Source organism: Sus scrofa, chromosome 5 (genome assembly GCF_000003025.6).
Source record: "Sus scrofa isolate TJ Tabasco breed Duroc chromosome 5, Sscrofa11.1, whole genome shotgun sequence".
NCBI classification, from domain to species: Eukaryota; Metazoa; Chordata; class Mammalia; order Artiodactyla; family Suidae; genus Sus; species Sus scrofa.
This window is the reverse complement of record NC_010447.5, coordinates 98,828,478-98,845,250: the sequence shown is the minus strand read 5'-3', so window position 1 is coordinate 98,845,250 and position 16,773 is coordinate 98,828,478. Positions and strand designations below refer to the sequence as shown.

The window sequence follows — 16,773 nt, the reverse complement described above, 5'->3', positions numbered from 1 at the left end:
TTGTTTTGTTGGTTTTAAGGAGTGTGTGTGTGTGTGTGTGTGTGTGTGTGTGTGTGTATCCCCTATATCTTTGTTTATAGTATAAATCTTTAGGGAAAAAAAGCTCTAAATCTTTAAAGACAAGATTTAGGGGTGGGTGCCAAGCTGGGATGAGTATTCAGTTTGAAAAAGGGTGTGGAACCTTCATCACAAGCAACAAGTGATATCAAGATGAACAAGCTGGCCAGGTTCTAAATTGGGTCATGGGAAGCATGCAGGGGTGAGAAGATTCTGTTTGGCAAGGCCAGTACCTTTGTAAAATGTGAAGATGGGGTGAACAGAAAAGATAAGAAAACAAAAAGCAAGGGATACTGCAAGTATTCACCAGTTTTCCCTTCACTGAGCGCCTCCATCCCCAACCTTCCTTCATTCCATTCTCCTCTTTTGCAGCCCCTCCAGCTCCTGTCCCTTGTCACCAGACACTAATTTGCTTCCTCTCCCCACTGCTAGAACCTGTAAATGGTGACTCCTCCCTCTCCACCCTTGAGTTGGGCAAAGGGGCATCGCTTCGCAGCACCAAAATTAAACCTGCCAGGAACATGGTTATAAATGGTGTTTTCTTTCCATTCTTCTAGTACTTCAGGGTAAGCCTGTGAGTGAATTGTTTCAAGGCTGTAAAATCTATGCTAGGCCAAAAGAGATAGGCTCAGACTTTTAATTTTTGGAACACCTCTTGCTTGTTCTTAGGTTAGGAACTGCCGGTATGACCTAACACCTATTCCTGCTGGTCTGTGAGATACACGATGCCTTTTCCCCTTTCATAATTTATTGCTTCAACAGCAGACTTTTGATAGAGCCCCGCTGTGAAGGGACAAGGAAAAACACCCACTTTGTTGAACATTTATGTTTAAAGTGAGTCCATTGCACTAAATCACTGTGTGCCCATGGGGACAGCCTTAACCCAAATTATAACCGTATCTATAATGGAATCAGGCCCTGAAGCTTTTTTTTTTTTTTGTAATTTTTTTTTTTAGTGTGTTGATTCACAAATGTTCTTTCTTTTTTTGTTTTTCCTGGCGCCTGAACAAACTACTGGAAGTTAGATTTCCTTGCTGTGGACTTGCACAGGGCATCATACTAGATCATGGTACCCTGGTGTTACATGAAGAAAGGACAATTTTGTTTCTGCTTTTTAAATTCTCTCTCTTTTCTGCTAGTCACTGTATCTCTGTAATGGCACTTGCAAAGTATATGTTGAATGAATGAACAACTCAAGAGTCTACTTTTGCTGAGCAGGTCAGGCTTTGGCCCACACCTGTATCCCAGCTTGGGGTTCCTCCATAATGATTGTACACCGTCCAGCTGATAAATGTTCCTCCTTCAAAATATGACACAATAATTAGTCATCCATATGGCACTGCCTTTGTAAATAGCAAAAAATAAACAGCAGGTCTGTTTAAAGCAAATAGGTTTCAAGTTCAGTCATGGGTGGTTAATACCTTAAACTTGGGTTGGGTACATTTTAGTTCTTGATATGTTTTAAATCACAAGATGCTGTGAAAGGAAGAGGAAATATTTGAAAGAGATTTGACTCTGATCCCAGCAAATATGTATAGACCCACCTGAATAGTATTTGTTGGCATGGGAAAGACAGGAGTGGGAAAGAGAGAAAATTTTTGTTTTTTTTTTAAAATTAACTCTCTGCAACCTCTGCACCATGGAGGCAGCTTTGTGAAACACTAAAGAGCATGGGTTTTGGCATTAAATAGGCTGGGGTTCAAATCTCCTATTTATTGGTCCTCCGCTTGGTCACGTTTCTTAACCATATTCTGTTTTTGTTTTTTAGGGCAACCTGCGGCGTATGGAGGTTCCCAGGCCAGGGGTCCGATCGGAGCTGTAGCCACTGGCCTACACCACAGCTACAGCAACGTGGGATCCGAGCCGCATCTGCGACCTACACCACAGCTCATGGCAACGCTGGCTCCTTAACCCACTGAGCAAGCCCAGGGACCGAACCAGCATCCTCCTGGATGCTAGTTGGGCTCGTTAACTGCTGAGCCATGACGGGAACTCCTTAACCAGTATTCTTTATCTGAAAAATTGTGTTCTGTTATCACCTAGTATTGTAGCAGGACTAAATAAAAAGCCTGGAAGTTGATATAACTTTATCTAAAAGCTAAAGAGTTTGTTGATTTTTTTCTGCTTCAAACTGTTCACAGCTATGCTTTAGTGACGGTATTGCTTACCCTTGCTGGTAAACCTCTCCATTGAGAGATGTGGGTTCTGAGCACAAGAATAACTCAAGAAAAGTAACTCCTTTATGAGTCGTAGTCATCAGAGTCGCCAGAGAAACAGATCCAGTGGTATACATATACAGTAAAGAGATTTAGTATAAGGCTCTGATGCATGCAGTTGTGAAGGTTGAGAGGTCCCACGATTTGCCCTCTGCCAGCTGGAGAGGAAGGTGGGGTGGTTCAAATGTCTGGTTTAAATGCCTGGTTTAAACCCCAGTCTGGGTCTTTAAGCCTGACAGCCAGGTGGTCTGAGGGCAGATCAGTGTCCCAGCTCAAGCAGAGAGAAAGAAATCTCCCGATTCTCTTTTTTGTTCTCTTCAAGCCCTCAACAGATTGGATGAGGCCCACCCACAATGGGAGAGGCAGGTTGCTGTACTCCATCTGCTGAATACAATGCTCCTCGTCCTGAAACATCCTCACCGACACACTCAGAAATGATGTTTCACCAGTACTCTGGGCACCCTACGACCCAGTGCAGTCAACACCTCAGATTAGCTGTCAGACCAGGTGTACTGGCTATGAGGCATTTCTTGGCGAGGTTGATTGGCATGGGAGGCTGTCGTTGATCCACCTTCGAAGCAAATCCCAGATGTTTATATACTGGAGTGGTTATGTAATAACATAGAAAGCTGGAAGAGAAATTCGGTGGTAAAAAATGAAGAGCGCTGGGTATATGAGCAGGAGAGAGACGGCAGTTGCTAATCTTTAAACCAAGAACAGGCACATATTCCCAAAGGAACAACATGGGGTCTTGCAAGACGGTATGATTTGAGGCCTGGCAGCTCTGAATTTGAGTCTTATCTTTAGCCTTTCCAATCCTGTTATCCTGGGCAAGTTGTTTAACTTCTCTCTGTGATGTTTTCATGTCTCTAAAGTGAAAAGACGCATAGTATTTGAAATTGCTTATTTTAAGGGTGAGAGGAAATAATATGGAAAACACTCTCATAAAGCCATCTACTCTTCACTCTCCTTCTTCCTATGAAGCACTGTTTTCCAGCTCGGAGAATATATTCACACCTCTTATTAATGTATGACGTGTAGAGGGAAATAGAACCTTAATTATATATTCAGAAGACAGGTATTAAATGAATTATACATGTATTCATGTACAATGTAGTCTGTGAATCCCAGATCTACCAATAATTAGCTGTGTGTGTGAGTAACCATTCTGATTTGGGGGCTCTTTATAGGTATATTGAGAGAATCACACAAGATAATAATTGTGAAGCATTTTGTTCAGGACTTGTTACAGAGTGGAAATGGACTTACATAGGATAAAGGCTTATTTAGATGTCATAGTCCAAGTTCTAACTCTTAACTTTGTAATAAATGCGGTATTTAACTGTCTTCACCTGTTTTTCAGACATGGCACTAGAGTAAGAGTACATTTCACTTTCTTTAGACCCTAAGCAAAACCTAATTTTAAAATTAAAAATTAAAAAGGTATAACTTGTTTATTTTTCCTCCTCATATTTACTGATAAAGTTTTTAGTATTGCCTTGGAAATATAAAAACAATTTTTTGATTGGCTCCTCATATTTACTGATAAAGTTTTTTTTGGTATTGCCTTGGAAATATAAAAACAATTTTTTGATTGGCTCCTCATATTCACTGATAAAGTTTTTTTTGGTATTGCCTTTGAAATATAAAAACAATTTTTGATTGGCTCCTCATATTTACTGATAAAGTTTTTAGTATTGCCTTTGAAATATAAAAACAATTTTTTGATTGGGTGCCCCATATTTGATAGGTTAAGAAAAAAATCATCTTTCGTGAAATAAGGTGTCATTATTGTATTCTATTCTGTTGTCAGAGTCTAAAAAAAATTCAATTTAGAACATATAGGCCTGTGTCAAAAGAAAGATACCAGGGAGCAGACTTAACGTGTCAGTTCTGTGACACTCAGAAGTGACACCCAAGGAAACAGTTTTCCGCTTTGGGGAGAATCGTGTAGAATAGAGCAGAATCATAAGCACATGTCTGTCTAGCTCCTGTCACATGGTTGCTGTTGTTGTCTCCATCACTCTTTCCGCTCTTCCTCATGCAGTAAAAGTACAAGACGGGCAAACAACGTACTCATTACCTTTCCTGGTAGAATTTAACCTTTTCAAGAAGTGACATTTTTATGTTGCTCATGGTACATACAGTGTATGATAACCATGTGTAACAACTTAGCAGTACTTTAAAGTAAGCATCCGATTAAATTATGATTTTTGTAGCACACATATTACTATTCTAATAAATTGAAGCATGTGTTTTAAGAAAAAAGCTGGAGTTCCTGTCGTGGCGCAGTGGTTAACGAATCTAACTAGGAACCATGAGGTTGCGGGTTCAGTCCCTGGCCTTGCTCAGTGGGTTAACGATCCGGCGTTGCCGTGAGCTGTGGTGTAGGTTGCAGACGCGGCTCGGATCCCGCGTTGCTGTGGCTCTGGCGTAGGCCGGTGGCTACAGCTCTGATTCGACCCCTAGCCTGGGAACCTCCATATGCCACGGGAGCGGTCCAAGAAATAGCAACAACAACAACAACAACAAAAGACAAAAAGACAAAAAAAAAAAAAAAGAAAAAAGCTAATTATTTACTTTCTCTCTTCCATTCTTAGTGCTTTTCTACCCAAAACGGTCTTTATAAAAATGGTATTCTCCCTATTCAATTGTAATAGTTTAATTTTTTTAAAAAAGGAGAGAAGAAAAGTCGAGTTTATGATTTGAGGGAAAAAAAAAAACAAAAACGTGAGTAGGAGTTCCTGTTGTGGCTCAGTTGTTAACGAAAACGACTTAGAACCATGAGGTTGAGGGTTCGATCCCTGGCCTTGCTCAGTGGATTAAGGATCCGGCGTTGCCTTTGCCGTGAGCTGTGGTGTAGGTTGCAGACGTGGCTCGGATCCCATGCGTTGCTGTGGCTGTGGTGTAGGCAGGCAGCTTCAGCTCCGATTCGATCCCTAGCCTGGGAACCTCCATATGCCAAGGGTGCGGCCCTAGAAAAGGCAAAAAGACCAAAAAAAAAAAAAAAAAAATGTGAGTAGAGGAAATTCTTTCGCTTGGTCTTCAAATACAAAGTCTACTATCTGAGAGTGACCTGAAAGCAACAGAAGTGCCATGTGAGACCAGACTATTTATGTAACTTTTTCTGGAATCTCCTGTGGAGCTCAAATTCAATCACTTTTATCTCACAGAATCTGTTTTCTGAGATGAAAACCCTACCTAATTCTATTTCACTTGATAATTCCTGTGAGTTTCCTTCTTCCCAGTTATTTGGGGATTGAGAGGATTAATTAAAATACTTTTATAAAAAAATGGTACTAACGTCATTACTCTTTTGGGCAAAGAGTGATAACTCTGACCATGCTGATGTCTAGGCATTTAATTTAAGAGTTCCAATTTCATGCATCTATTACACTCTTAAATTATATAAGTTTAATTGAATATTTTAATTGCAAATTTCATACTCGGCAATTGCCTCATCTGGTTATCGCTCAAAACCAGACATCTCATATGTTGTATTCATTCAAATATAATTAAAAGAAGTTTTGCTTAAAATTCTCTGTAAGAGCCATACTTGCTATTACATATTTTATGGTCTTATGTAGTTTTTAAAAAGTGAACAAAAGGAAACAAAACAAAACAATGCACGTGCTTTTTTATCCGTAGGGAAGCGGTTGGTTGGTAAGTGATAAGAAATCGGAAAAACCGTTAGTTTAAACTAGTTAAAATTGTACTCTCTGCCCAGAAAAGGCCAGAGGTGTGCAGTCTCGGGGTCATAGGAAAATTTCATAAAGGGCTCAGTTACCTGGACCCCTTTCATTGTGCTCTGTGGTGTCCTCAGAACAGACCGTCCACTTGCAAGTAGAAGGCCAGAGGAACAGGTACGGGAACCTTGCTCCCTCCTCTTTATGGACTTTGCTGAGAGATGCTTGTGCCTCTCTGCATTCATCTCATTGGACGGGAATTTGGTCACATGACCAAGACTACAGTCCTGATTGACCACGATGCTTTTTAAATATTCAGTGGCTGGTGCATATCCGGTACTTAATGCCTGAGCTCCTGCAGCACTCTGAACCTTGGCATTGCTGCAATGGAGTCATCTGGCACTCACTTACTCTAGGTACAGTTGCTGTTTTTGAAAAGGACTTTGAGTTCCATTCCATTTACTGCTGGTGCAGTCACTTGAGCATTTTGCCTGGTATCTGTTTGATCAAGCAATATTGGATGGCATTTATTATGAATTTGACATGCTATTAATTATCACTTCTGTTTGATAATGGAGATTAACAATTTATTTTTCTAAATATTTTTTTATAAAGATAGCCTCAAACTAAGCATAAATCTTGGAAAACCAGAAGAAATACAACTGTAATGCCATTTCACAATTAAATTATATAAAATCCCATCATTAGAGTCATTAGCTAAATTAGCAAATTCGATGAGGACGTTTAGATTAATGCAAAGTTCAGATATGATGCCAAGCCAATGATAATTAATTTCAGCCGGGAAGTTTCAAAGGCATAACTACCTTAGGAAAAAATTAAACATCTAAAACATATAATATTTTATCACTGAAGAAAGAAGTATTAGTTTCCAAGTATCTACATGTATGAAAGGATATCAAACCAAATAAAATTCAGGGAAAAGAAGTCTCGATTTAAAATGAACACTATGTTTTTGTTAGTAATTGGGCCTTAGGGATTATAAATTATTTTGTGAACCATTGCCTGTAAACATTGAGCTCTCTGATTTATTTTGATGACTGAGAATTTTTGCCCAGGGAATAGCCAAACTACTTATTACTGAAACATTCTCCATAATATCTTAATTTTAAGGTGTCTTAGTTTTTCAGTTTCCAGGAGCCTTCCTACATGGATTGTCATTTAATTTTCGTGAAGCCTGTCATTATTGCTGTTGGTAGATTAAAATGCCATCCTCTGTCACTTTGAATTTTCATGTGTGTAGTGGCTTGATCTGTCTGGAACTCTGGTCCCTGTTTGCTTGTTCCCTTCTCTCGGAGCCTCACCTGACCTGTGATCATGGACAGGTGTCCTTTCTGTGGCCCCAGAACCTTCATGCTTCATTACACTATGTCCTGAAAGTTGGCTTATCTGTCTTCACCATGAGATAGCTTGTTGCAAAAATATTTGTCTTTTTTTTGGTGTGTCTTTTTGCCTTTTCTAGGGCCGCTTCCTGTGGCATATGGAGGTTCCTAGGCTAGGGGTCGAATTGGAGGTGTAGCTGCCGGCCTACGCCAGAGCCACAGCAACACAGGATCTGAGCTGCATCTGTGACCTTCACCACAGCTCACGGCAACGCCAGATCCTTAACCCACTGAACAAGGCCAGGGATCAAGCCGGCAACCTCATGGTTCCTAGTCGGATTCGTTAACCACTGCGCCACGACGGGAACTCCCCTGTTTGGTGATCTTATTCTCAGTGTTTAGTAATTGTAGGTGTGCCACAATTTATGCCTTAATGAACTTTAAAAAAAAAAAAAAAAAAGGTACTGTCCTTTAGTCTCACGCTAGTTTTAAAGGTGCAGGACTTTGAGTAAACCACGTCCTGCTTCCTTCGTGTTCTGCATAAGCATCTGCTTGGTTACTGCATTAGGTGTTCTGGAAAAGCACACGTTTCTTCTGCTGATGCACTTTATTAATACCAGCTTTTAAATATGGCAGATTTCAACCACGTGCAAACACCTTCATTTGAACCTGAGGCCCAAGAGAGCTGAACTTGAAAGTGTGTGAGTTTTGACGGTTGTGTCGCGAGGGAAACCTTCTGCAGGGAGCCGCTGCCGTTTTGTTTAGCTGCACTGATGGGATGGGGAAGGGCCATGCTTTTAAAGAAAATTCAGAGGAGTTCCCGGCGTGGCGCAGTGGTTCACGAATCCGACTAGGAACCGTGAGGTGGCGGGTTCGATCCCTGGCCTCGCTCAGGGGGTGAAGGATCCGGCGTGGCTGTGAGCTGTGGTGTAGACTGGTGGCTACAGCTCCGATCGGACCCCTAGCCCCTATGCTGCAGGAGCGGCCCAAGAAAAGGCAAAAAGACAAAAAAAAAAAAAAAATTTAGAAAATTTAGTTTTTTGCCTCTTGAAATGAAACGTCAGTCAAAATCATGATAGTTTAGATTTTTACAGGAAAAACAATGTGTTCCCTGTAGTTCACCTTTTGACCTCTGTCTTCTTTACACAGTTCGTAGTTGATAAGGATCTGAGGACCTCAGGTTCTCAAGTAATGCGTCTCGGTTCGTCCACGGGAAACGGAGAGTGTGAGGTCCTCACCTCAGCTTTGTTGACCTTTGGGGCTGTGTACGTCTTTGCTTTGGGGGGGGGTCTTGTTTCTTCTACCATGTTTCTGCATTTGATGACACACCTGATTGCCACCCACTAGCTGCCAAGAGCCTCCACCCAGTCGTGACAACCCCAGAGATCTCCAAACCTTGCCCAGTGTCCCCGAGGAGACAGAGTCACCCCTGCTTGAGAATCACCGTCCTTAAAAAAAAAGAAAACTGTTCCCTTTCTGTCTCCGTCAGTATGTAGAACCAGCTGAGCTTTATAAAGCTATTTACACTTCATGTTTGCCTGTAACTCTGTCCAGTCCACTGTAACCATGGGTTTGACTGGTTTCCATTTCTCAAGTGTCTAGAGTAAGGTGATTTTTTACAAAATGTGGTGTTTTAGACAAAGACAGGGTTGTTGGGGAGACTGGGGTCACGATGGGTCTCCAGAAAAAGAAATTCCACACGCTCAGGGGTAATTTCTGGAACAGGATCAAAATCAAGTTTTTTTAAAAAGCTGAAAATATTTAAGGGTGGGCATGTTTTTTTTTTTTTTTTTCCTGGAAGTCAAGTGGTCTTTTGGAATTGAAGTGTTAGAGTGGATAGTGCTTTGTATATCCAGATGTGTTTTCTTCCTTTGACTGTGACAAATATTTATTCTTTCTGCCTCCCCAATTTGTATTCTTCCCTAGTTGCTTGCTTAATTTCAGTGATTTGGGTTCCGAAAGATAAATCAGTGGGGGAGAACTATGAGACGGAAAATATTTCAGTCTATTAAAATGCACTATAATATACCCACCAACCCAGAGATTTGTAAATATCAGCCCACCGCTTATTGGCTAGAAGTCAGTGACATTTTTTTTTTTTTTCAATTTCTCCTCCCCAACAAAACACTTTCACGTCACATTAATATATAACTCGGGTCCATTTGCTTAATTGTACATGCGCTTCACATGATACGAATAAAATGATTTATTAGATCCTGGCTTGAGGATAGATTAAAATGTGTGTGTGTGTTTTTAATATAGTCAGAAACCAGAAGATTTTGTTGACATCATCAGCATATAAACTATGTCATCAATTTTGAAGGCTGCAGAAAAGCCTTGATCTGAGGGCTCTGCTAAAATACAGATCCTCCTTTAGAACTGGACTGTTGGGCTTGGCTCTTAGCACACTTCTTGTTAGTTGCGTGTCCTTTGGTGTGTTGCTAAACTGTATCTTGCCCCAGGTTCATCATCTAGGTGATGGGGCTAGTAAGAGGAATCTACCTCCTAAGATGAATGATGCGTAATCATTAAGTTAATCTGTGTAAATATAAAGTAACATATGTAACTGTAACCTTGCAAGTGCCCAGTAAATTTAGCTGCTGTTGTTGTCATTGTTATTATTACTGCTGTTATTATTACCCCCGCAACAGTTACAATGTGGAGTTTCTAACCTTCTTTCAAATCTTCAGAAAATGAAGAATGGGTTCTCTAAATGCGGAAAACAGCAGTAACAGAGGCTTCTTGTGACAGTGTTGGAAGTGACCCAAGTTCATCCTGAGTTGCCAAAATGGCATTTTGATTGCCTTTCAGAGCATCAGTTCAAGTTTATACAAAATCTGGAGTGTTTTAGAGCAAAAAGAAACATAACCTAGTATGCACACATCTAGAATTATCCTCTCTCTTTCCTCTTCTTTTTTCTTTTAGCAAGAGGCTGGGGTTTAGGATCAAAGAAACCGTGTTTCCAGTCCTGCTTTGCCTTCTTATTAACCATAAGACCTAGAGCTAGTTGATAGATTCTCCGTAGACCTCTCTTTCTTCCTGTGGAACATGGGGCTGATGATAACTCCTGGCTAACTGCTGCTTCCTTGCAAGCCTCTGCCAGTGTCACTTGGACTCTGTGAACGTTCCCTTGTCCATTCCTGGGCTGGCGTGATGGGTGTTCCTCTCTCTTATCACAGTAATTTTCAACACAGCATTTATTTTCTCATTTGGCTCCCTCAATAGATTGTGCAGCCACAGTCAAGCGCATCGTGCATCTGTCTTGCTCACATTTGCAGCATGCATTCTAGGACATAGCTGATGCTCAGTTAAATCCTTAGCAGTGAGAAACCAGTCACAGCAGCCAGCCGTCCAACGTGGGCTCATTCCATTGCTAACTTGATTCAGATGCAGAGGATAATGCGAACTCAAAGAGCGCTTGTGATGTAATCCTGGGGGCTTGGCTATCAACCGCTCTGTGTGACTCGAAGGGGGCAGGCTGGACAGGACTGTCTAGGTGTGATTATCATGCTGTATTTTATGAGTTGGAAAATGACAGGACTGTCATCCGTCAGTACTGGGGAGCCCGTGAGACTGAATACGTCACGTTCAAGGTTCATGGGCTTAGGCTCCTTGTCAAAGTGCTCATGTCCTCATGGTCTTTCTGTCCCACCGAACAGGGTCTTTGCCCTTTAGAAATGTAACCATGCAGAGACGAATTAGTGGGCGATGGCAATTATTTAGGTGGCAGGAAAGATAAAAAGGTCTCTGCCAGAGCCACAAAAGGAAACCTTGAGGGGCCAGAGTGAGGCGTCTCGGCAAATAAGACTTGGTGGGCTTTGGAGACTTTTTTCACCCTGGGATTGTGGGGTAAATGAAAAGGCAAGAGTGATGACCAGGTTTCTGATTTTCGCAGTGGACATGAATGATGGTGCTGATGGCTGAGGAAAGTTTTTTTTTCCCCTTGTTTTTTAAATCTATTTCATTAATCTGTTTATTTAATTTTGAGTGGCAGAGACTGCTTTCAGCTTGGGGGTGTGTTGTTTTGAAATTCCGGCGAGCACCCGTAGGTTGACGTGGCTCAGTAAGTTGTCGGATTTTCAAAAGACCTGGATGGCAGAGAGAGATCCCTGTTTTAGAACTGAGAACATGAGCTGCCTGTATGCTTGTTGTCATGCAGAGATGGTATTTATCAAGAAAAAGAGAAAAAGACAAAGTCCTGTGAAATAGCAACTTCTTTTAAAGGAATGTATGAATAAAAGATACACTTTTTTTCATTCTCTGAAGGATGGCTTCTTCCCTGGGTTTCAAAAATTGTATTAGGGAAATAACAATAAACAAAAAAAGAAAGAAAAGAAAAGAAAAAAGAAACCTAGGGAAGACTGTTTTCTCAAAAGCCAAGGAAATGCAGAGTTTCAGAAAGGAAAATGGGTTCATTAGTCGCAAGTGCTACAGTTGAGTAGGTGGTTCATATAATCGTGCCAGTTTTGGGGTTTGATAGTTAGTGGAAATTTATTTTGACATTTCAGTGGAATTCTGGGAAAGAGCCTAAACTGGATTTAGGGGTAAATAGGATTTGAGTCTTTGAACATAATACACCACCAACCCTTCTGACTTTGGACAAAAGAAATCTGACTCAGAAGGGAAGAATGATGGGAAGAAGCAGTTAAGAGGTGGATGCAGGATTGATAAGGCGGTGGGGTTTTATCTTCCTGTCTATGCAAAGAGGCACACAAACCGTTTCGAAGTCTTAAGGAAAAGGAGATTGCAAGGGGAGAAAAGATTGAAGATACTGGAGAAAGAGGGGCTCATAGAAGGATTTTAATTCCTGATGGAATTAAAGTAGAAAGACGCTGATTAAGTGGCTTTCTCCTCTGATGACATTGGCTCTGTGCTGAAGAAGAAGCACCTCTTTATCAAAACCTCAAAGGAAAGTGGTAAAGACCATTAAAGTTGTGCATAATTGGGGGTTCCCCTTACGGCTCAGGGGAAGCAAATCTGACCAGGATCCATGAGGATGCAGGTTCAATCCCTGGCCTCACTCAGAGGGTTAAGGATCCAGCGTTGCCATGAGCTGTGGTGTAGGTCACAGGTATGGCTTGGATCCAGCGTGGCTGTGGCCGTGGTGTAGGCCGGCAGCTGCAACTCTCATTTGATCCCTAGTCCGGGAGCCTCCATAGGCCGAGGATATGGCCCTAAAAAGACCAAAAAAAAAAAAGTTGTACATCATTTCTGGAATGAGATAATATATATGAGCTTATTTAACTGGAAAGCATTTTGCCAGTATTATTTTTATAAAGACTATTAGTCCTTTTTGGGAAGTAAGTTATCAGTTTTACCTGCTTTGAAAGGCAATGAACATGTTTGCAGACGCGGCACAAATACTGTGGGAAGCTCTGTTCTTTGTTCCAGGCAGCTGAACAAAGGTAGCTGCAAAGCCTATCCATTTCATAATCAAATTGTTGCTCGAAATTTTGTATAGAAATATATACATGTCTGTGTATATGTACGTGTTAGCGTGTGTAGGTATAGTTTCATCTATTCAAATGGCTTTTTGAACACAGAAATAATGAGGTGAATATATGCTCATGACAAAAATGAGCCAACTTTAATTTCGAAATGATTTACTGCATTGGTTTTCAATCGTGCCCATTAAGTAAGCCGAGGATTGTAAAATGTGCTACAGAATGATAGGTTTTTATCCGTCGGCTTCTCGTTTGGCAAACCTTGTTTGGTGTTACCAGCCTTCCAAGGGCCTCAGGAGCTGGCAAGTGGAATCTGCAGTCTGTGGTTGATGACAGCAGTTACTCAGGTCCAAGGAAGGTGCCAAAGGTCTCTAAGACACTCACTGATGGCAGGGAGCAGAGATGGCCCGGAATGCCCCCATGAGAGCTTTTAGAACTTGGTTCAGTTCCTTGACCCTGTATTTTCGTAGACGTGACTATAATGGCTTCTCCTTTAGGTCCCAAGGGCAGGGCCTGGGACTGCCGGAGGAATCCCTGTGGCCATGCGCTGCTGAAGGAGCCTCTAAGGAGGCCCGTGGAGTCTGAGGTCTGTGGACAAAAGCTGGTCCCACAATAGTCAGTGCACTAAGATTTGCCCAGTGCTTGAAATGCAAGCTTATTTGATTAAATCCAAATAATAAGGTCATAACAAGGTCGAGCATCTTCGGTCTTTGTTCCTTGCTGGCCTCTGATTAAATTCTGACTCTATCGACCCAGGTTACTTGCTGCTTTTCAAGTAGTCGCGGGCCAGTATTTCCCAAGCAGTACGGCTCATGTTTAAATGTATATGTATCAGGTCCTTAGACAAGTTACCTTTCTGCAGTGATACAAAAACCTGCATGCTCCAAGGAGGAATCCAGGCGGTTTTAAATTCTAGCGGGAGAGAAAAGACTGCTGGAAAGGGAAAAGTTCAGTGGCAGGTAAAGGGCTTTTTGCAAAAGACTTCCTCAAACTTTCTAATGCAGTGTCAATGCAACCGGTACCGCTCTGGTATTTTCTCTCCTGAGGAATCATTTCCTTCTACTTAGAAGTTATTTTTCTAGTACCAGGTCATTTTTATGGCCCTGTTAACCATTTCTGTTTTTGAAATATAAAATGAAAATTTGTGGTTTTAGTAATACCGCCCTATCTCCAAATGTCTGTTTTCCCCATACAGAGGGTTACTTCTCCAAGAGAACAGCAGGTTTGCAGAAGCCCTTCATTATTATAAATTGGCGATCGGGAGCAGGCCTACCCTGGCTTGTAAGTAACGCGCAGATCCTTTTAAAATATTTTTTCTTCCTTCCTCCCTCCCTCCCTCTCCCCCCCTTCCCTCTCCCATTCTCTCTCTTTCTCTTTTTCTCCCTTTCTTTCTTTTCTTTCTTTCTCTCTTTCTTTCTTTCTTTCTTTGTTTCCTTCCTTCCTTCCTTCCTTCCTTCCTTTCCTTCTTTCCTTCCTTCCTCCCTCCCTCTTTCTTTCTCTTTCTTTCTTTCTTTTCTTTTCTTTTCTTCCTTCCTTCCTCCCTCCCTCTTTCTTTCTCTTTCTTTCTTTCTTTCTTTGTTTCTTTCTTTCTTTCCTTCCTTCCTTCCTCCCTCCCTCTTTCTTTCTTTCTTTCCTTCCTTCCTTCCATCCATCCATCCTTCCTTCCTTCCTTCTTTCTTTCCTTCCGTCCTTCCTTCCTTCCGTCCTTCCTTCCTTCCTTCCTTCCTTCCTTCGCTCCTTTCTCTTTCTCCATGAAAATGGTGACCAACAGCCTCGCAGATTTACAAACACGGTACTTCTTTTTCTGAACACTTGCAAATCCGATTTTGAGCCTTTAACAGTGACAACTCTCAGTGTTAATGTTTTGTTGTCTCTTTATCATTGTCATATGCAAGATAAATATAACTTTTACTCATCGAGATTGTAAGTTCAAAATATTCTGAGCTCCTAGAAGGCAGAGATAATGACATCTGCTTTTCAGTGGCACATGTGCTTCTTACCATAATGATTCTTTTGTGTATTTGTTCCCTTGGTGTGTTTTTTTTTTTTTTTTCTTCCCTTGGTTTTCTTTTAAAATCAGCAATAGTGCAAAGAAACTAAACTGCGGTAAAGATGACTGTATTAATTTCACAGTGACCCCTGTCTTCTCACATTCCTGTTTCCACTTCCTCCCCTCAGCTGCGTATTTAAACACCGGTATTATTCTGATGAACCAAGGAAAGACAGAAGAAGCCCGCCGCACGTTCCTCAAGTGCTCCGAGATCCCCGACGAAAACCTCAAGGACCCTCATGCCCACAAGAGCTCGGTCACCAGCTGTCTCTACAACCTGGGGAAGCTCTATCACGAGCAGGGACATTACGAGGTCAGGCCAGAGCCCTGCTGCCCCATCCCTTCCCCTGGTTCTGATCCAGGGTCCGTGTTTTCTCTCTGTGATCCCACTGCCAGGACACTGGCCATTTGAGAAGCTAATAAGTGGTTCTATTAAAAGAGTTTTACGGCGACAGTCTTTTGGGAAAAAAAAAAAAAAATCTGTGCTCAAACAAAACAAGAGATGTCTTCACTGTGATTTACTCAGAGTAATTATGACTCCTCATGAGAGGGAAATAATATGCCTTGCTTCTCAAGCGTATTTGCTTACTACCTCTGTGATTTTATGATTCAAGACACACTATTACTGTTATCTCTAGCCAGTGTTTTTTGTTGTGTTTTGTTATTGGGGTTTTTTTTGTTTATTTGTTTGGTTTTAGGGCCGCACCTATGGCATATGGAGGTTCCCAGGCTAGGGGTCACATCGGAGCTACAGCTGCCAGCCTATTCCACAGCCATAGGAAAGCCAGATCTGAACCATGTCTGCAACCTACACCACAGCTCACGGCAATGCCAGATCCTTAACCCACTGAGCGAGACCAGGGATCGAACCTGCATCCTCATGGAGACTAGTTGTACCACAATGGGAACTCCCTCTATTCATTATTTGATGTTTAAAAAAAAAAAATACATTATCATACTCTGTGTATTAAGTGTTTGGATGTCAGCCCTACCCATTTTTAAAACTCTTTTTAAAAACAACAACAAAATGAAAATTAATTGTATTGCTTGCTGAACTGGGGAGAGGGGAAAGTGATGGAGACAGGATCTTGTGTAGAAAGTTGGGAGGTGTGCCCAGTGCTGGCTTCCCTGTCTCTCACATGAGACCTGTGCGCACGGATTGCTTCTCTTCTGTTCAGTATTGCTTCCCCCACCCCCGGCTCAATCCACACCCCCACATGTTCTTCCATGATATATTAGGAGTGCGATATGAGGGTAAATATACAACTTTAAAAATAATTGCATTTCATGATCTCGGCAGGCTTCAGCAGCTACCGGGTTGGTTCGTTGATATACTGTTTAGATCCTGCTTGATTGCCTGACTTGAAGTAACCAAGTCTTTTAGATGGCTGTGGATGACTTCTAAATATGACCTTTTCCTAGTTATTTTTATTGCAACATCTATGTGAACTGAAAAATGTATATTAAAAGAACATAATAAGAACATTTATTTTAAAAGAGCAGAAGGAGTTCCTGCACTGGCACAATGGGTTAAGATCCAGCGTTGCGGCGGCTAAGGCATGGGTAGCAGCTACGGCTTGGACTTGATCCCTGGCCTGGGAACTTCTGTATGCTGTGGGTGTGGCCAAAAAAAGAAAAAAATGTGTATATTGGAAACATTCTACTCCTTGTTAAAGTAATTTTTTAGATGACCTTCTTCACTGACTGGGTGGAATATTTTTATTCATGAAATTGATATACTGTGATAGCAAAGGACAGGTCAGTTATTTTCCTCTAATGTGCCATTTAGAAAGAGCAGTGGCAGATTTTACTTTTGGAAGGATGTTGTCATTTTATTTTCAGTGAAGAACCCTGTGCTTTATCTCTTTTTCTGTTTCTTAAATTAGGATGCCCTTAGTGTGTACAAGGAGGCAATCCAGAAAATGCCAAGGCAGTTTGCCCCACAGAGCTTGTACAACATGATGGGTAAGTAAACAGTAA

The 16,773-nt window shown here is 41.5% G+C and overlaps 1 protein-coding gene across 1 annotated transcript in view; it reads left to right on the top strand.

Moving 5' to 3' along the window:
- TMTC2 (transmembrane and tetratricopeptide repeat containing 2) overlaps nt 1-16,773 on the top strand; it is a 389,840-nt gene that overhangs the window by 239,993 nt on the left and 133,074 nt on the right. The window contains 3 exon segments of the mRNA XM_021093031.1: nt 13,939-14,024; nt 14,922-15,106; nt 16,680-16,758. Coding sequence (XP_020948690.1) covers nt 13,939-14,024; nt 14,922-15,106; nt 16,680-16,758 — 350 coding nt within the window.